This window comes from Pieris brassicae, chromosome 2, assembly GCF_905147105.1.
Source record: "Pieris brassicae chromosome 2, ilPieBrab1.1, whole genome shotgun sequence".
In the NCBI taxonomy this organism is placed as follows: domain Eukaryota; kingdom Metazoa; phylum Arthropoda; class Insecta; order Lepidoptera; family Pieridae; genus Pieris; species Pieris brassicae.
This window is the reverse complement of record NC_059666.1, coordinates 14,933,847-14,956,779: the sequence shown is the minus strand read 5'-3', so window position 1 is coordinate 14,956,779 and position 22,933 is coordinate 14,933,847. Positions and strand designations below refer to the sequence as shown.

The 22,933-nt window shown below is 32.8% G+C and overlaps 1 protein-coding gene across 1 annotated transcript in view; it reads left to right on the top strand.

Moving 5' to 3' along the window:
- LOC123720649 (homeobox protein OTX1) overlaps positions 1-22,933 on the top strand; it is a 39,443-nt gene that overhangs the window by 5,289 nt on the left and 11,221 nt on the right. The window contains exon 2 of the mRNA XM_045677348.1: positions 9,587-9,951. Coding sequence (XP_045533304.1) covers positions 9,705-9,951 — 247 coding nt within the window. The 5' untranslated portion in view covers positions 9,587-9,704. The remainder of the gene's footprint in view (positions 1-9,586; positions 9,952-22,933) is intronic.

Below are 22,933 nucleotides of genomic sequence, written 5' to 3'. Positions count from 1 at the left end.
ATAAATAATAGTTTAAATCATACTACTACATAAATTATATATAACAAATTATGTCACATTTATATATGTATTATTATATTCATTATATAAGCAGTATATCTTAATATCGTCTATCAAACGCTTTTGGAGTAGTACTTATTAGAAATTACTTTTATTTATTTCCTACAGCTAATTAATTATAAATAAAAAATACAATTAAAATAAATACAAATAGGTTAATTTATCTGCAGTGTAATGGTGGAAGTGTAAATGTGATACGTAAGGGTGTAAATGTGATGCTCATGCAGGTTATGCTTTGTGGATATTCTGAATACTCCTAAGCATTGTCCACGATAGCTTAAACACGTCAAGGTCTAACTAGTGGTCGTTGTAAATCCGGGCAAATCAAAGCTGAGTTCTATGCATAATGTTTGAAGTGCATTTTGACATTTCTTTACTCAATAAGTAAAGTAAAAAAATACAAATTTAAATCAATGAACTTGACATAAATTTCGTTTATTTGTCATCGCGCTTTCTCTATGCTATTTTTTATTGATACCCCGTGGAAAACGTAGTTGATAATGTAAATAAAGGAAAGAGACCTTAGTTTCTAAGATCGATATTGTAAAACGTAAGTCATGATCTTGACTTGAGCGTTGTCAAACTTCGTACAGAAAATATGGTTTGGTTGCTCTTGAAATGATTTAAGTTCGATTGACGTTTTCGAATAGTGTGAATCATTTTGAACCTATTACAGTTAGAAATATAAGAAGGAATATTTAACAATCAATCAATTTGTAGAGCAGTGTTGGCCTAGTGGCTTCAGCGTGCGTCTCTCATCCCTGAGGTCGTAGGTTCGATCCCCAGTTGTGCACCAATGGATTTTCTTTCTATGTACGCAATTAACTTTAGCTCGAACGGTGAAGGAAAACATCGTGAGGAAACCGGCTTGCCTTAGACTCAAAAATTCGACAGTGTGTCAGGCACAGAAGGCTGATCACCTACTTGCCTATTCAATTCACAAACGATAATGAAACAGATACAGAAATCTGAGGCCCAGACCTAAAAGGTTATAGCGCCATTGTTTTTTTTTTATAATCAACCATATACAGATACAATCATAAATTTATACCAAATGTTAATAATAAATTAAAGAATATACAGAACCCTAAACAGAGTCAGACCAGACAATGATTTTTTGCCAGGCAGATGTTACATTACAATAAATACGCCCTTTTTGCGCCCCGGGGCTTGTGACGCCCCGTGACGCCCCTTGAACCACCCGTTTTAGGATAATAACGGTAATTATCTGTAGTGGTTCGCATCGCTTGCCTGCGGTAAAAAACAAACTGTCAACGGGCGCTTACGTCAAACGAAATTTAAAATTCGAATCTTTTCTTTATGTTTCTGTTTCCCTAAACACTTGCGATTTTATCGATTTTTGTGCAATACATTAAATTATTAGTAACGAAACTGGAAAAGTTAGTTCTCAAGAGAACGAATCTATGTCTTGTTTATTCGCTGCGGTGCAACCTTATAATGAATAACTTTTTGCAGTAGTCAAAACGGTTAATATGTGATGAGGTATAATGAATATATAGGTATGAACATATATGGAAGAGTATTTGCCCTTAAAGAGGCCATACAAAAACTAGACTTTAGCGGTCTAGTTTTTGTATAAGGAAAAAATTAATCGAACTTAATATTTCTTTAGAACTTAGGTACTTATATAAAATGTCCTTTTCGATATGTAATACATATAATTCAAGTCTGGAAAAAAATTATATAAATCCTTGATAAATGTCACAAACAGAGGCAGCTCTTTATTTTATTTTTTAATTAAATTTATCCATTTTAAAGAAGTTTTTTTTATTTAATTAGGTAATAACAAACCCAAATGTGTATTAAATAAAAACCTTGCCATGAGTGAAATCTTAATATTGGTTCGTAGGAAGGTATGTTTGTGAGTATACCTATCTATCAAAGAGTATTCGTGACTCCGTACATGTTAAACGTTGCAATATTGGTTTGATTTGGTTATGAAGACATGACAGACTTATCGAATGAAGCGCATAACAATCTACGTTTCGTAGTAATTACGACTGGTTGGTTATAGATATCGAGCGTGAATTAATAGCCCTCACACACAGTTTTGATACAATTGCAACCAACGATTGTTAATATCACGTCTCGAAACTATTGAAGGTGAGCGAATTTTGAACGCTTTCATTCGTCACGTAGTAACGGACAATCTCTATAGCTAAAATAAAACTAATAAATAATATTAACTATTTAAAAAAGTTCAATTTAGAAAATTATTCTTAATACAGCATGATATGTCAAACCTTATATACAAATACAAATTAGCTGCCTCAGAAACCTCAAGAGCCAATGGAACGCCAACGTTCCGAATAATCGAAGCCGCAGTGCACGACTGCCCTGCAGCGTGATAATGGAACAATTGTTGAATATACTTTTGATCCTTCCCAGGATTCCCAGGTTTTTTTCATTATTATAGATTACAAAACATTCATATGCTTTCAATATAGTCTTGATAAATAAATAGGATCGGCTGTATGCACTGCAACCGTGCTTCAAGTTGGTGGCATGAGTATTCAATGTTCAAAATGGCGACGCTTATTTTGCTGATTTCTACCACACTTATCAATTCCGTGGATTACGCAATCGAACGCTTTACCTAGAACGCCGAATAACTGATTTTTTTACTCCATAATATTATTTCCTATAAGAACGAAATATTCGTTATTCTGACCACAATATTCGTGTTGATTGGCAATGAATAATGTTAAAAGGGCAGGACATTACATAGGTCGCTTTGAATTATAACTTAGGTTGAAGCCTATATTAAATTCTGTTGAGGGCCTAGGGTTGCCACTTTTAATATTTATAAATATTTACACAGTCGATTAAAGCGTAAACTTAGTGTAATCATCGTAGTCTAAAGTAGCTAATTTACTATAAATATAACTAACCAAGATTTTTATATCGTTGTCTACCTAAATAAATTGTAAAAAAATATTCTAAAAACGTACTTAATATTCTGAGATATTTTTCAACATTCCTTTAATAGAGTTTAAACCTAATAACTTTACCTAAGTAAAATTGATAGATACTTGGCAAAAATGGCCGACTTATACTCTACGCAGACGCTGAAGCTATAAAAACATATTTATAAATAACCGATCGCTTACGATGTCAAAACAAAATGGAAATGTTATGTAATTTACATTCAACTCCTTTAGGCTTTGCGAACCCTATTTCCAGGAACTTAGGATAAACTATCCTAACACTACCGCAGAAGCCATAACATTATCTTGACACGAATAATATCTTGGCAGCATAGACTATAATAGAGCATAGATCTCTTACAGCCATCCTTGTCTAACTTATGAATGTATTTATGATGTTATGAAACGAGAACCATATTTGTAGAATCTCCCTTAAAATTATTAGACCTTATACGTTTTATGAGTAGAAGTATAATATCACTTGAGGTCAAAAATTCAATGGAAAAAAAATTCAAACTTATTTTATCCTGCGCCTAATATTTATTTTAACCGTATTTATAAATATTGAAATCTATGGTAATCAGTTTAGAATTATGTGTTAATTGACAGTTGACATTCAATGAAAATTCGTATAAAAACCCGTTGGGCCCTTAATTTAAAAACAGAACACAAGTACGCTTCAAGGCGGGGATAGCCACTCCCCCTATCCCATATACCCGTCTCTCTCTTAACCTCGCACTCGTTTATCGATTTGTTTACCGGCGCGGTTTGTAATATCCCCAGCATTGGCAATTTATAGAGGAAAACGATTCTTTGAAACCCAAGTGTTGACTAAGCCGTGTTTATAAAAAACTGAATCGTTGTATGTATGTATCTTTGTGTAATAGTAGGATAGAAATATGTGAAGGTCTTTTTGAAGATTAATTTACTACAATACTTTATTTCAGCATTATATTGGTCTAAAATTGAAAAAGGGACAAGAGACAAGGGACAAACGGGCTGGAAGCTCATCTAATCTTAAGTGATATTGCAGCTCATAGGCACTCATACCGTCACAAAGCACGCGAGAGCGTTAAAAATCTTTTAATAATATCTGCGTTTTTGAAGGACGTAATTCGTTCTGGTTGTTCGTATTACTGAATCAGTGGAAATATTCTAAAATTTTGTCTCTACGTTCCATTTCTGAACAAATAAATCAGTTTAATCACAAGAAGCCACAAATAGCTATTGATGCATGAATAGCATATCCATTTTCTAAATTAATTTTCGGAACAAAGAACACGTGTCGCTGAAGGGTACAAAATTAAGTCTTATTATTAGAGTCGCATAAATACTGTGTCGGTTTGCCAATGCAATAGATTCTAATCCTCGTTATACTTTTAAACAAAGGAATTTTATTTTTATTCCAGAGACAAAGTAAATATTTACCAAGAAATTTATATTTCGCTATGATTTTTGTTTTAAGAATAAAATTTTACTGGCAACTTAGAATGAAAAAAAAATTCAAATATATTTCTATAGATACCTTTTTTCCTAATCTAAAGCTAAGCTAAATTTAATCTAACTAATTAATCGTATGTGCATGGATACTCAATTTTTGATCTTAATAACTGACTTTCCCATAATAGACTCACTCCCCAAACGAAATTTAATAAGCATCAAATGTACGAGAAAATCGCTTATAAATAATAAGAAGCTATAAAAGATCTATTAGCTGTTCGCAACCGCATCCTCAGTAAACTAACATGGTCCATTAGCAGACCCCTGGGGTACTCCCTGCGGGAAATGTTTGGGCTAAGTTATAAGCATAGGTTTTTAAAAAAGGAGGAAAATTAAAAATTGATTATGAGGTTTAAAAAATAAATTGACACCATTGGTTGCTGACCATATTGCTTAAAATCCTTAATACTTACTTAACATTAATTAGTTGGTACTTTATCTAAATTAGATAGTTGTATTTTGATCATAGGAGTGATTTTTATATTACAAATATCTTTCTTAGGTCAAATATTAATTAACGGTAAAAATAAAACGGTTTCATTTCGAAAACAGTTTAGGAAGCCTCAATCTAACATACTATTTTATAGTGAGGAACCGTAGGTAAAATCGCTTTCGCCTGTAACACAGACAATAATATGATTGTCAGTGATTGCGCGCAAAATGAGAGATCAGGTTACGCCTCTATCCTCTCTAGTCTATGCGCAACTAATTGTTTTTGGTCTCTTGGGTCTTTTGGCATGCATTGTGTATTCTGTTACAAGAGGGTAAGGGGAAGCTATAAAGAAGGAAATAATTTAAATGTGGAGTTTTCTTTTTAGGTAACAGTAATAATATATTATTTTTTTATAAATGTTTTTTTATAGCGTTTGTAAACTATTTCTTGAAAAACTCTTTTTATAGATTTTTTTTTGCATTTGCTTAGACAAATACGTTAAAAGTCTTTTTTTAATTTATAATGGGGGGCAAACGAGCCTTCGGGACGCCCATAAAGGTTGTGTTGTTGCTGGCCTTTAAATAGTCTTTAAATAGTTGGAGGTCGTATCTCTTAAGGGAGATCACCACCGGCTTCCACAGTTCGCTATTCGCAAAAGAAAGTCCTTGTGTAACGGATTGTGGAAAACTTCCATAAAGGTTATGTTGATAAAATTTTGCATAGATGCCGTATCTACCGTATCTCATACGGTGTTGAAACGAGACAGGAGGGATCAACCCAAACAATTTTTCATTACACTTTCAAGAATCAAGGTGATCTGTAATACATTGGAGATTGACAATTCGAGAAGCCCGTGCCAGGTATTACTCTAAGAATATTTGTCTTTGAATGTACTATACTGTGGCTCTTACCTTTCGACCCCGAATAGTAGGCAAAGCTAGGCGATTCAAGCACATTGTTATCACCAGTGTTTATTTTTATTTCTCAAAGAAATATTTTAACACAATATATAGAGACATCGAATGTAAGAAATTTCAATGGATTCATTCACGAATGACAGGGGCCTGTTTTTTTGTGTGTGTTTGATCGTCTCGGTCAATATTTGTACAGAATAAATATACATGTAACTCGTGAATGTATCTATTCAACGGGAGGGAACAATATTTTTTTGCCTCGGAAATATCATCATAACGATGGATTTGGAACTGTTTTTTTTCGATCGGAAGTGTTTGTTTTATTGGCTCTACTATTATACGAAAATTTTCTTAAATTCCCTTTTTTTAAATAATCAGGCAGTGTACAAGATACGTTCCTAAATAATTTTATATTGTGTCTGTTGTACATTGATACATAATTCGATACGATATATACAGTACACAGATCGCTTATGCGAACTAACTTATTCAGTTGATATTGTTAGGAAACATTTTTTTATTATCATTAAAAGAAAATGAATGCCTTCGTTTATAATTTTTTCCACTCCCATCAACACATTTGCACCCCTCGCGGTGTCAATAACTCCAAAATCTATTTGTCATGGCAGTGAAAAGCCATAAATAATATCCCAATGCAAACAGAGTGCATTGTTGCCAACAAGAAAAACAAACATTCGCGCCCTTTTCGCATGTAATTGTCTTATGTTTGCGCAGTTGGCAACAGTGGCTGTCAGCCTGACAAATCGGGAAATGCGCGGGCAGGTTTTGGCGGGATTTTTTTTAGATAGACCAGAGGTTCCTGAAAAGTTTTGAAATCGGAATGCAAAAAAAATTGGGTGTAATGAAATTCTGTAAAGAGTTTTAATACCACATAAATACTCAATTAATAAAACTTGAATTATAGATTTGGAATTACATTTATCAAATTTAATTAATAAATTGTTTAATACAATTGAATACCCACTGTGACCCTATAAACTAATAGAAAATACTGATATAACCAATTTGTCTGAAAGCCATTTATAAAATCTCCCAAATATATTATTAATTACAGGCAACCCACAACCCATATTTTGACAAAGACATTATACGCGATAATTGAGCATAGGGGATGCATTGTGACAAATCCCGCTCCGCTGAACACTATTAGCGGCACAATAGTGATTTTTTCTAGAAATTTCCGAGTAACCATTTGTCCGAATCACAATACTTTTCGGAACTTTTTGCGGTGTGTACGCGGTAAGTGCAAAATTGAGTGCGAAACGGTCGCTATGATTTGGGGCTGGAAATATTTAACGTGGTATTTAAACATTTTCTCAACGATAGCAATAAAGGTGGCAAGCATAGTGGTTAAGTAGTTGCTTAAGCGTGGGTAAACAAACGAGAACTTAGCGCTAAGACTTGCAAAAGTCCGTCGTGTCTAATTATTTTCTTTCCTTTTCCGTAATTACATAAACATCGTGAAACTGCAAGGGCCTGTCATAAGCCCAAAAAGGCGGCAAATGACAACAGAACCCTGATCATCTTCTGGTTTGTTTTACAATATTTATGTTGTAAAGACTAGATTTTCTATGTTATAAGGAAATATTCCATAAGGTTGTGTTACCAAGACAAGATATTCAACAAGTAAAATTATTTATTCCTTGTTGAATATTATAGGCTAATGTCTTGTGCAACATGGTTGCAGCTCCTTACAAACGTTGTGAAAACTAAAAACTTGGCTATTTAAAAGAGATTGCCCTTGATTTGAGAACTAGCAGTAAATATAAACTTTGAAGCATTCTATATACATTTATGTTTTTGACGTTTATAAGTGTACATTATACATTAAAATTATATTACTATCAGTAAATTGCGTCTTACACATATATTAAACCAAGTTTAAGTGAAAGCAAACAAACGCTTTACCAATTGTAAGATTCACAGAATACCATAGACCACCTTCACTTATTACAACAAAAACTTGCGAATATTTTGTGAATTTTTTGACGCGTAAACTCAAAAACCGCCGGCAAATTAAAAACTAACAATTACAGCCACCCTGAGTACTTTCTGTCAAGCAGAAATCCTTTCATTACCTTTAAAACGTGAAAACAATGCCCTTATGTCTTGTACCATAGAGGCGATATTCGTTCGTAGCAATACCTTATCTGTGGTTTTAGGATAATCTTTTGTTGACAGATTAAAAGGTGGTACGGGTTTCGGAGAAGTCTTAAAGAAAGCGACAGTGTTGAAAGCGACATTGTCTTTTTCATCTTCGGTAGTGAATTGAATATGGCGAAATGGAAATGCTTTAAAGTGATATTGAGTTAGAGTCTGAAGGAATTGGCGTGTTATTTATCTTATTTTTTTTCATATAACTGTGCACATTTGTTTCACGCAAGTAATTTATTTTGTAATCCTACAACTAACAAAAATTATATATAATAGCAAACAATGGATTGGACAAATGGAAGATGGAATACATCATATTTACCTACAAAAGGGTTCAACATGTACAAAAGGGAAAATAAATATTCAATACATTTAACCTTGTTTAAATAGTTTAACTTTATGCCAGTTTCAAGTAAAATGCCGGTGATTTTGCGCTATTGATATTCTTAATACTACTTTTAACCATATTCCACGATAGGTCTGTCAATGCCGCTGTTATTATTTTGATTGCAACTACAATGACAGCCACCCTGCTAAGTGTTTTTTGAAGAACTAAAGATTTCATTTTAGACTACAAATCCAACACTTCTCTTTCCGTATATTATGTAACATACAAGTGATTTAATATATTTTAGATAAGTACTTTAAACTTAGCAAAATATATAACATACCAATAGCTTTATTAATAATAAATACTAATCTGTATTCAAATAATAAAAATACTGTAATAAGAGGAGAATCAATCCTAGACATATATCCTACAATTTCATAAAACTTGAGCATTACACGTCATCGCACAAATCGAACAATAGATATCATAGCCCCCTCGATTTGCAGGTAACACAGGTAAAAAAAACAAACGTGACAAAATGTCTGTAAACATGTACCTACGTCGAGGACGCAAAAAAAATCTGCAATTCGAATCCCGAACGGCCGTAACAAATTTGAAAGGCGTTCCATTTGACGTTTCAACTGGGTGTTGCAATCGCGCAGAAAATTGCCCTTTCTTTGTGTAATTGTTAAATAAGTTATAATAAAAATATGAACGCTATTATTGCTCGATCGATTCTATTTAGATGCACTGAGCGGAAATAAACGTTTTGCTATTGCAACGTTGCAAACGATACGGCAATTATTTTGTAATAACTTGCTTTTAATGCATTTATTCACATATTAGTAGCGAGCTCTTGACTTCTTTGTACCGTTAAATCGTATGCTATTACTTTTACACGTCTAATCAATGTCAAACTAAAATAGCATTAATATTAATTACTTTGAATTTTACACTACACCAATCCGTTATGTAATTATTATGAATGAAAATTAATTATAAAATATAAAATATTGCTAATTTATGACTGCACCTTGTGACATTGACGCTAAAATGTTTTTATGGCTAGATGGTGCGGTCAAGTTATGTGGCTACATTATATGACTAAATACACTTGATTAAAATTATACCTTAACGTCCCAAGATTATCATACCTTAAGGAGTTGTATATATCAATTATTATAGGTTATGTACTAGTATGTAATATTAAACTTTCCCATTTCAGGTAACCATCAAAATGTGCCTACGGAAAGAAATATCTATTAAAAATTAGACTTAAAACTACCAAAAATGCACACGAGAAAACGTGCAACCCGGTGACTAGTTTCGGAAAGGGATACGAGATGGCGCTTTTAACGAATTCGTCCGCCAGTGGGCCTACAGCTACTCCGGCGGCTCCCCAAGCGCACCACTCGACCACACCGTTACACCACTATTTCCACTACCTGAAGCAGCCCTCGCCTTTGTCCCAAAATCCCTATGCGCACCATTCTAGTGCGCATCATATGGGCATGGGACCGGGACCTCTAGGCGGCTTAGGGCCGTTCGGACTGTCGCATCACGGGCTTGAAGCTGTTGGATTTCCTCAAGGTAAGATTAATTTCATTATTCACTCATTTTAGCTTAACGGAAACATAACACATGTTACTGACAGTGATTACGTTTTTTAATTATCATTAGTGTACTAAGACGAAATGTAAGATTAAGTAGTTAGGTATAAATTAAACATACCAATTATATATTACTAGCCTAGATACCGATCTCGTAGTAGTGGAAAGTCTGCTAAGTTGGACTATAGATTTATTTTTGTTATCATAAAAGTTTTATTTTATTTAGTTTTCATTTAAGTTATATTTGATTTAAGTTCCGACTCGGAACTGGCCAACATACAATTGTCCATGGGTAAAATATTATTTTTGTAGATATTGTTACGTTCTATAATACTGTACAACAATTTTTTATCATCAATAGTTTCCACAGCGCATGCGATGGCATATTTTTATTGATATTTTTTTCACATCTTGGGTTATATTTTTGCATTTTTGTTGGAGATCCCTATTTTTTTAATGTTATATAGTTTATGTCAGTCAGGGAAGATCCAGCTTTCTAATGATGAAAGAATTTTTAAAATCGGTCCACTAAAACACAAATGTTTCCTCTTCATAATATTAGTATACATAATGCTCGCTCTGTGAGGCAAGGTGGACGAAATAAATTGTAAAAACAATATCCCTCAAGGAAAACATCAGAAGAATAATTGAAAAAATTCTTAGAAACGGATTAATCTTTATAAGAAAAAGAGGGATGGTAATTGAAATTTGACAATCGCCAACAATGTCGAGATGAATTTTCGTTTCGAATTATTCGATAATGATAACAGTTATTTTAACATTTAATAGCGTTTACAAAGTAATGTAATACCGAAAAACATACAAAAATAAATAACCGATTTTAATATATATTATTATATAAAGATTAATGTAGATATGTATATGTGACACGCTTCGACAACAAAAACTACCATTTAGTAGAATTTACATTAAAATAGCAACACAGAGCGTTGCATAATTTACGAAGCAAGAAGACATCCTTGGAAATAATCAAAACAGGGCCGCTGTAAGCCGCTTATCTACCCCCAGGTCTCCCAACCCCCCGGGGCTGCCAGTAGCTTGTTAGTTGTTTTAATTAGTAAAGTTTGATGTTCACTTTTTACATTTATTGATATTTTTAGAAACCTTTTCACCGAGCAGTTTCAGCCTCAAAAGTCAAACTTACTCTTACTATGTTATATGTGTGCGCAATTCATTTTATTACGTACGTGACTCATAGTTGCTAAGCCTCGTTTCTGAACCTCACTTTTACCGTAAATTAAAGTAAATTCGGACAGTGACAACACTGCTACGTTATTATAGTTCGATAGTAATTATGATTATTATTTTGTAAAAAGTATATAGTTTTTGCAAATAAATTAAACAAGTATAGTAAATAAGGAAAATATCAACAAAGACAAGCCGATCCTTAGACTATATCTAGTAAAGTAGAAAGGTGTAAGGAAACTCTATGCCACAGATATTTGTAGAAATATCCTAAGAATATACGCCGTCATGTTCAATATTAAAATAATAAGGGTTAATAAACTGCTTAAGCTAGATCATGGGTTGACGACATTGTATTGTAAAGAAAATGTCTCAATAAATGTTTCGATGAAATCCAAAGCTGAAATGAAACCTCGGCTTTTCAATCAAGTTCAATAGATTCAACATTCCGACCTATAAATTTCAGTAAATCAGTAAACAAAATGTACACCATTAGACCTAAACGCCGATACACGTTTAATGCGAGAAAATAATCCTATAGCATTCTATAATCCCTGTTGCCGTCTCTCTCGCACGAATTCACGTGGCCTATTGTCCTCTCACTCCCACAAGCGAAGCCGCGTAACGATGGCAGCTGGGAATTCCTTTTTTGAATTTAATTTTTTTATTCTGTATTCTTTTTATGAGTCCTTTTGAATTTTACGGCCAGTTGCTTTTTAATCTGGCAATTTCATTGATAGTGATAGGTGAATTAATTTTTTTATTCGTTCCAAGTTTAATTTTAATAAGAATGTAGATACCCTTTCATAGTATCGAAAGTTGAATTTTATGAAGTTAAAACTGATTCTTTACGAATGCATTGAATTGCCAATATTAATATTAAAAACATTTCTGAACATTATAGTTACATACAAACGAGTTCAACGAGCGCAACACCGTATTACAGCTTCATAAAATCTTTATAATTTGTAAGATAATATTAAGTCCAGTCCAGTCCAGTGAGCATTGATATATATGTTGAGACATTACTAAAACCTTGCCAAATACAATTTTTCTACAGCCAAAAAGAATTTATACAAATGTCATTTTTTTTTCATATTTTACATTAAGATCGTGAAGCATCTCAGAATATATCTCTCTACCGAATTATGTCTTCATTAAAATTCGGAATAAAGTGGCTTTGATATACAAATGGACAGTAACGCCTAAAGTCATCGTAAAATATCGCGAAGTAACATGACACCTCACATATATTATACTTGGTTTTCCTCTATCAAACTAAACTAATCGAGACAAACTGACTGTAACGAAAATTAAAATTTGTCACACAAAATCAATGATTGGGGTCATTGACTATCCGGTGTCGTATCCCCAATCGATAATTCGGTCACCGTGTCGAATGAAGCACCTTAATACTTAAGGAATATATCCAGCGATATACCTACTTCATACACGAAGTAGCAGTCCTTGTCTAATGGATGAAACTTGCGCTTCTCATACCTGAAGTCGTAGGTACGAATCCCAACATGGACTTTTAATATGCGCATGTAACACTAGAAGGAAGTCGACGGCTTGTATCAGGCACAGGTTGATCGCCTACTTGCCTATTATAAAAAACAAATGATACAGAAATCTGAGAGTCAGACCTTAAAGGTTGTAGCGTTACGGTTTTATTTTTCTTTGATAAAATATTGAAGTATTGTGATATGACGAAGCGGTGTTGGCCCAGTGGCTTCAGCGTGCGACTACGCCACGCCTATGTGCGCATTTAACATTCGCTCAAACGGTGAAGGAAACCATCGTGAGGAAACCGGCTTGCCTTAGACCCAAAAAGTCGACGTCGTGCGTCAGGCACAGAAGGCTGATCACCTCCTTGCTTATTACATTAACAAATGATCATGAAACAGATACAAAAATCTAAGGCCCTGACTAAAAAGGTTGTATCTCCATCGATTTTTTTAGTGTGATATTATATAAGATAATATTTTGGATAAATAAGACAAAATTGTTGATTATCATATTGTTTAAATTACGCACAAGATTATTATAGCCTAATTAAAAGATATAATATGAATAGTATATAAGTACTAGTATGAGTTTTGATAAAATATTTGTGAATTCTGGATACATTATTCCAAAAAACAAATTCAGACAACATAGATTATCGCCAGGTATGAGTAATGCTTAGTTTAGCCACAGACTAGACAAACTTACGTATGTATTATTTAATTATCATCGCCAGGCATCGTTTTTAACATTTAATATGCTAACCCATAAAGCAACAGATATAGCAAAATATTAGACAAATATAAGCGGGAATAATTCAGCTGTCAAAATCACTTGACAGATGAGTTCTTCAAACATAAATTGTCTCTGATTCTTGGTCTACATTTTTATTGCAATCCCGTACCTATTTTTTATAAGGTTTAGGCCTACATATTGCGTACCAAACGGAGTCTTTAGAAGTAAAACCTGTGACCCAAATGAAATGTCAAAGTTGATAAATACCACAAGGCGTATAATTAAATTAAAGAAACGCTAGCCTTGTCTCGGTCCGTGGGGCTTCGATAATCAATGACTTGTAACTGACCAGTAGACGGTTTGAATTACATAAAATCAATAGTGTTTTGTTACTCAACACAACATATGGTTCAAAAGATATATTTGCATGACTACAGACGGAAAGGGCCAAGAAAACTCTCTTATTTCTTGTAATAAGCTTAATGATAAGTGGACTGAAAAGTTCGTAGTCTAGTGGAAAACAAATATTTTTCGATGGAATAAATGAAAATTTGTTTATTCAATATCGCCTTTAAGTGACACACAACGACTATAACGTTCATAAAATTTTTTGATACCATTTCTATAGTACAGTGGGTAACTGGTCCATATAGTGGTGGTGTATGGCAAAAACTGCCTAAAGAATCGCTCAAGAAGATAGGCAAGAGAGCAGTTTTTTTTAATATTACAATCTATTACAATCTTCTCCCCCCCCCCCCTTCAACATACATAATTTTTATATATATAATTGAATTGTTCACTAAAGGAACATAAATGATAAAGTTGGGAAAAAATTACTAGTAAATCGTTAATGATAAACGTAAGTAAATTCAAATTCTTTCAAATGAATTTTGAATAGCCCCCTGTGGGGCGTGGGCCACACGTTGGGAAACACTGTTATCGTGTTTTCTGTAATATGATCTATGATAAATAATTATAATAGCTGATAAGTAGTTACTTAAAATAACTTAAAATTCTAGATCTTGGTGTTGCCTACAAAAGTTTATCGTTATAAAGTCAATCATTTCAACGTGAAATTGAAACAGCTTTAGTCCTGAATATGTTAAAGTTTTAATTATCTATAAACTGTGAAAGTTTGTTTTATATTAAATATCGTTACTCCGAGTTAAAAGTCGTCACATGTGCTATTTCCTATTGATTCACGGAAAAAGTAGTGGCCTTTAAAAGTTTCTTGGACCAATTAATTGTGCAAGCAATGCATTACGCATACAAATCATATCTTTCACTAAAACAATAGATTATCAATCAAACTTAAACTTTGGAAAGCTCATTAGTGGCTGACAGCTATATTTAACATACGGAGATTATGAGTAATGCTTAGTTTAGCCACAGACTAGACAAACTTACGTATGTATTATTTAAGTTATTAAACAAATATAAATTAGGCTAGGACCGAAATAAAAAAAAATAAACATACCATCTTTATACGAGAATTATTATATTAAGGCGAATTGAGTTAAAAGTTATACAACCTCTTTGAGAGTATAAGGTATTGTATTTTTTAAATCTTGTCTTTGGCTTCAAAAAAGGATGTTCGAAATTCAAATAAAATATTAAGTTCGAATAAATATTGAAATTTCGTTGTAGTTGCCTTTTTGCAATTGGAATAATCGACGTGTGATAACACGTTCGAAAAATTCGAAACAGAATTCGAAATTCAAAATAAAAGTGCCGTGTCCATAAAGTGTGTATAAATCAAAAAATTAAAATTTTACGTATAAAAGAGAATTTTCAAAAGTTAATGATTCACATTTATAAAGTCCCATCACGGTTAATCGAGGTCAGGCTGTCGCACGCCGGTTAAATTAACTATCATATTTTATAACGATACCTAGAACTATATAGAGCTGTTAAAATAGTTTTTACCAAACAATTATGCCATCAATATGTCAATTAAACCTTAAAATATTTTACCGAAGGTAAAAAGTATTTCTACTTAGGTAATGATATATTCACTACCTAAGTAGAAATATTACCAAGCAAGTATTTTTATTGTACTATTGTGTACTGAGGCTCTCAGTAACATAATCAAAATTACATTTGTTTCCCCTTAAACTACTAATTTCATATATGTAAACAAAATTCTGGACAATTCATAATGTTTCGTACATCATTTTAAAATTTTCTTTATTCAATAACATAACAAGAAACACAATTGGACATTTTAAAGTGGCTAACTAAGCCTCAAAACTAAATAAACTTTAATCAGACCTTCAGTAAAAGGGGCCAATAAAATTGGCGAAGAACTGTTAAAGTCAGTCATGCGCCATTCTGGAAATATTTTAACGGATAGCTTAAGCATATTACTCATGCTTATTTGCTGCGATTTATAAATATTATTAATAAATACAGCTTATGTTTACTAATCGGATTTACTATATGTTTGTACTTATTTTTTATTTGACTAGAAAATACGCAAAATAGTCTGTATCTTATGGCTACCATTTGGGGTTGGAAAACGTTTTTGAAAGAACTACTATAAAATTTTGCTATAAACTTTCTAGATTCCAATTACGTACACAATGTTTCTGCAAATATTACAATTGTGTGTGTAATTAGCCTTAAAATTGTGCTTGTCTAGATAACGTCTACTAAACCTTTTAGTTAATTTACTATCTTAATCCCGTAGAACTAGCTACCGCTTAATAATTTCTTATCGAATGAAAGCAATAACAGCTCTATAAAAATATCTTTGAACATAAATAATTTTGAATTTATCATTTTTGAATTCCGAACGGCTACCGGCGCCCTTTGAGGTACCGCCATCTTGCGCCGCCATGTTTGTTTTTGCTTTTTTTATAAAATTTAATGCGATGCTCTTGTCAACGTCAAACTTATCTTTGACTTTATTTTAAAGGAATATTTCGCTACTTCTGATAAATTTAGTTCGCTTTTACGTAGTTGTTAATAATATGTCAAAGATGACGTTGGAATTTATTTTTTGTTTACGATTTTTTTGTTTTAAGGAATGTCATGTAGGGTTTTACTCTAACCTGTGGTTTGTATCTGTTTTATCAAGAGACATCTCAACGACGTTTTAATTGATCAAATTTTTTAGGACATTTTCCATTTAGTGGACGGAGTTCTATATGCCAATTTGTTTTATTACTTATCTGCAGCGCAAAGTAATAGACAATAGTACATAGGGAGAGTAATAAAACCCTACAGCTTTATCACAACTTTAATAGATACAAAATACATTATTCTTAATGAAAAAATTACAGAGAAAAAATAAACTTCACAGACGTGAAACTTAATATTTATCAGAGTTTTTTTAAATATTTAAAGTGAAAATGTTACTCTCAGGAACCCTCACACTAATTGCTGAGTAAACAAACCATGTTTGTTATTGCTTTCGGCTATTTGATTCAGTGAAGCACTTTGCACCTCCCGATTTTCCGAGACCACAGACTAATGTACCGTATTTTAACGAGATTCTATATTTTATATTCCATAGATAATTATTTTAATGCAGCAGTCTTTATATGTTATTTTATACCTAATTTTAAATCTAGATTTTATTGAAAGATTTGACGAACAAAATAGTGTTGTGTGCTTAAAGAAATAGCTATTGTATCGACAATTGTTTGAAAGTCGTAAAAGTAATTTCACTATAGACGTTCTCCAAACAAAATCTTATTGTTTTGTTATCTTAAAGTGATGACAGTTAAGTTTATTTAACACCCTAAACCGCGCGTGCCACCGCGGGGCGTATAAGCCCATCGCATAAACAAACACCCTGTGAACTTCAGGCCTGTGCACTCATGATAAACACTTCGTCACGCCTCACCGAAGTGAAAGTGTATCAATATTTTTTATTTGATAAAAATGAAAACTAATTTTGTCAATTGTCATTGTTTTCAAGTCAGGCTTTGTTAATAACATTCGGTTCCTGTTGTGATCGGGGCTGAATTTTTTCCTCAATTCAGAACTGGAGATTTGTGGCAGTTTTGGAAAGACTGAAAGATGATTGGTTATTCTGGAATTGGTTTCCGCACTCAGATTAACTTAGATTCCTCAGCGCTGAAACATCCTCTGCATATGGGTCTGTCGCGCCGAGGACAAAAATATATTTATTAAGGAGACAATGTTTAACTGCTGGCAGAGGCATTTGGCTGTCTGCAGTCAACGCTCCGAAAGATGAATATTGGTCGTTTGGGCTGAGAAGTTCGTGACAATTTTTTTTTCTCTTAGAATTTGATTTAATTTTTCAATATCGCTTTCGAGAGCGATTCATCGATTATAACAGTACACATAACTAGTAGGTACACGAATAATACAAAACGTTTATTAATATTGAATTTGACAAATTAATAATGAATTTGTCTATTTTGAAATCATTTTCACCTCAAACACCCTTCTGAAAACTTTTCCAAACAAATCCAGAGCATCCGCTAAATTAAAGAGTAATAGAACTTCCCTTTAAATTATGCAAATACCATTAAGAATACATCGTGTTCAATCAACCGCGCTGTAGCACCGGGACTGTAGATGGAGCCAGGATCTGTGGGACCACGTGTCACATTCGCACGGTTGGGGCGTTGACAATGCTTAAATAAACTTTCTAATAAAACATTCGGTGTTTACGGCACGGTCGGAGCGAGACACTTGTTCATACGTTCTCAAATCGCAAGGCATTATTGTGAATTTATTCTGTCAATATAAGATGTGATTATTTGTTGAATTTTTTTTAATGAGAGATGTGTGGATGACCACAAAAGCCTGGCGATAATGTTTTTATTCGATAATTTATAGACGACGACATGAAAACACAAGAGCACAGACTATGAATTTAACAACTAACAGCAGATTTAACTAGCCGAGTTAAACGTACATAACTGATTAAAACACTAATTCAACTCCGGATTATGTATGTACAACGATCAAACTAATAAATAAGACTTTTTATTTCCACATTTACAAGTATTTTCATCTTAATTCTATATTTTAAAGTTTAATAATCAGGTATTAGTTATTAAAATATATAACCCTTGGTAGATCAAGCTATTTGTACGGTGCATGGGTAACGAAACAATGAAAATTGTTACTATTTTCACGCCATATTATCGCTTACGTACAACGGTTTGGTGCTAAATAATTATAACTAACTAAAGAGAATGCCTGCGTTTGGATATACACATACATATACAGTCAAAATCTGTTATCAAGACATCGAAGGGAATACTGATATTTGGTCGAAAAGGCCGATAGTCGTAACAGCCGATGACGTTGTTATTAAGTACCTAATACAATAGAATTCAGCCCGGACTTTTGATTTTGGTCAATATAAGCGGTATGTTGTTCTAAACGATGTCGTTGTACACGGTTTAGTCTGTATATGTACTCTCGGGACGTAGCTACGGTAATTGCCATACTAACAAAACATATTCTAAGTGAGCAAAGCGTTTGTAGACTATTAAACAAAAAAATATCTCTTTTCACAACTTTTTTTAAAACATAATTGCCCTTCACACAACCCAATGGAAGTATTAGATTACAAATTCGGTACACAATTTTCGCATTTACAACCCCGTGTGTTAACACGCGCCTGAGTGTTTACACTTCAATTTCAATTCAAGCGTTTCTTGAATAACAACGAATGATATGTTTTTATAGAAGAAGTGCTTCTAGTGCAAGCAAATCAATTTCGTATAAAGTTTTCTATACATTTATATGAGGATAATTTCATAACTTTGCTTAGTATATAGCTTAAATACTGGTAATTAAATTGAGATAATAATATTTTAAGCATGGGCTGCTTGATGAGAATTTAAAGTTATTAAAACAGTTGAGAAATGCAAATTAATTCGTAATTTAAGAACCCGCCAAAACGCACAGAAAGATGCCGTCGCACCAGTCCAAACGTCAAGTTTTTGTATCTTAATTATTATTCTTAACTTAATACACATTTCTTTTTGATTTAGTCTGCGACAAAATTAGATAAGGCAGTGTTAAAATAAGACAGGCGAAGAATCTATTTACTATGGTACGTAATAATTTGACTAATGTGTGACCGTCATATGATTGACGTATTAAAATCAATATTTTTTTATTAACATTGATAAGTTTTTGTTATGTTTAACGCATCTGAAAATCATATTTTATACAGATACTCTATAATACTTTATTGTGAATACTGTCAAAAGAAAACTAACTCTTGTCAATTCATGTCAAAAGAGGTAGACAGAATTGAAAGACATCTTAGCTAAGCGAAAACCTAGCTACTAAGCAGCCATCTTGATAGTTAATTCAATTAATAATTTTGTAATTTTCGTTCTAATGTCGCGATACTTCCTATCTTGGGTAATACGCCATTAAGTTTTAGTTTCGAGCAAAACGAAGGCTTTACTGTAGATATAAAATTATATAGAACTAAATTAATTTGAAATTTTACTACATAGTATAAGTTTATGACCACGTAACCCGGTACAAATGTGTATGTTTCACAACAAAGATATAGCATTATAGATACCTACTCATATAAAGCTTATCGACTCTTGGCTCTAAACATCTACTTCCTAATAGAGCCAATTTAAATCATCAATCAAGTTCAAATCAAGAATGAAGTAATCGAAAATTACGTATAAATCTTCCTTTATCAGTTCTTTGTGGATATACAAAACCCATATTACATATAGACTTTCCGGCATTAATCTAAAGCCATAAATAAAGCTAATGGCGTCCCAAATTAATTGCCCTCACTTATAAAGTCATTGCTTACGTCACGCGGCTCGCACGCGACCAGCTAAGTTATCTGTGTGCACAGCACTTCACACTTGATAACACTTACTTGCAAAAAGTACTCACACGAGGATTTAATAAACTTATGACATTTATTATCTATGTACCAAGAATAGGTCGATTTTCTGAAAAACTATGCTGAATTATTTAAATTAAATTTGTTTAAATTTCTAATTTACCTGTAATAACAATTCAAATTATTCTAGACAGGTAAACACTGGTGCTTAGATAAAACTCTCCTCTGCTCCTCTTGGTTAAACCTAATTTTTGGTAACCTTCACGAAGGCTTTTTCATGGCAAACGAGGCTAAAGAACAACCAAAAACGACAGCCATCACAATCCATGAACCATGTACTGCGTTGTCTATATTATTGTCCCTTCGTAACAAAAATTTCGTTTCAGTTTAATGAAATTAATATAATATAATACGAATGGTAATGTATTTAAAATATACAAATTGCTGATAATTCTACTCTTGATAAATTAAATTAGACCGGAAACGATAAAATTAATCTTAGATGTTCACACTGAGTATAGATAATATTGTTTCAAGTTTCCTTCGTAAGAAATCGTATTTTAATTTCCTTAAAAGATTTCATTGAAATTTCCCGTGTTGCATAGAGCAGATAATAATCACGTTGCAATTTATAATAAGCCATACTATATTTACGTTGGTGCTAAGATCCAAACTAAATCTTGGTTCTTACAAATGTAGGGGTACAACTATTTGAAGTGGAATGCTTTTCTGTGCAGTAGTAGAGTTGTAGACTGGAGGAATTCACCAGGAAAAATAAGATAGCACAAATAATATTTCGCTCAAGAGTTTTGTCCGAGAGCTTTCGCTAGAGTAACAGCTTCTAAAAGTAAATAACAACCGTTATTAAGGTCATATTATATACAAAAAGGTACGTATTTTACTTTAACAATACTGTATCCGTTCAGCTTTTCGCAGAAAATTATAGGCAGAGAAACAGTTTATAAAAAATATATAAAAAACAATTAACAGGATTTGTAATAAATTAAGAAACTTAATATTAAGATAGTGCCTACATGTTATATAAATGTATTTTTCAGGCATAAAACACTGAAATAGAAATTTGGATTTTCATAACATAATCAAATGTTAAGTAAAATGACAGTTTTCGTAATGCTGATTATACGAAGAGTACGTTACGTACCATAAAGTAGCCATGACAACAGATCTAACCGGAGTGTCGGGATTTATCTTTGAGTACCAAAGATGTTTGAAGGCTCTTAAAATAACTTATGGGGCGTGTCGTGCCTTTTGGGGACCTTCTGTCCCTAGTCTTACGATTTGTCCTTAAATCAAAATACAGTTAAATGACATAGTATCTTTGATTGTCAAGACACATTAGATTGCTTGAGAATTAACTAGAACTTAGAATATAAACGAAATTGCGAAAATATCTATTTGCTATAAAATCTGTAAAAAAATGGATTTTTACGTGAAAATTATTAAATGTTTTAATTATTAAATTATTAATTATTATGGACTTACTAATTAGCATGGCCCCAAAAAAAGTGATTAAAATAAGGCCTGTATGTTACGTTGTAATCGGAGATATGCACACGACTTTTATACGCGAAAATTGTTACGCCAATTTATAGATGCATTCCTAAGCTAATCCATTCAGTGGCTACTTCCACCAAATTTGTGCAAATACACAACAGCTTTCTCAAATAAACGCCCCACAATCACACTGTAACAAACAACCAATAATTTATTAGATAAATTTCAATTTCGCAACAATTCCGTTATCACACCCCTAAGTTCCCTAAGTTTAAATATGCCACACGATACAAAACCTTAACAGAATATCATAACGTCGAATTCGTTAAGTATGAGCCAGTGTTGCCCTCCTGAAGTTATTACCCTTAGGGCAGTGTTGCAAGCACAATTTATGTGTTAACATGATTTATGAGTTGGCAACCCTCATTTCAGTGAATAGCCTGATATATTACGTTATGTGTTACCTCTTCCTAATATAATTCGGGGGAGTAAATGTATTCCATGAATTAAATTTGATTAGATATGTAATGTCTTCAAGTTTTCGTCTAAGACAAACTTGACAAAAAATATACGAACCGTAATATTACTATGTACTTGTATTTCGGTATAAAACATCGTTAGATATGTTAACAATATAAGAATTTTACTGTCACTTTTTTCGTTTAAATAAAAAAAGTTACATTCACTTTGCCCTTCTAAATTGCTATCACACGATTGCCTTGTTTATTAACAACAAAGACTACCGATATGTTATAAAGCTACCCGGTTATCCTTTTGAAGAGTAATCCGGCCAATTTAATTCTGCATCATTAAGATACTATCGTTATAACTAATTAGAAGCAAATATCTCAAAACAATCCCTCTTTAAATCCGTGCCCTTTGTAAATTGACAGTTGACAGCCCAGCATCTTCTATGTTGCCACAAGTGAAAACCTCTTTGTGAATAGGGGTGAATTTTATATCGCAGCTGCGCTCCCCCAAAGTATTTTACACATCATTAAAATAGATGCGTCGAGCTGCTGGGGTCAAATGCTGTGAAAATCGGGAAAATAATAAGCGTTGCAACACCGGTTGTGGTGTGTTGATGTTTTAGGCACGTGGCGAGCTTTCTGATAGCTAATTTATGTATTAAATTGGTTGATTCATATTCTAAATGATTAGTTTTGGTTGTTTTTGTCGGATA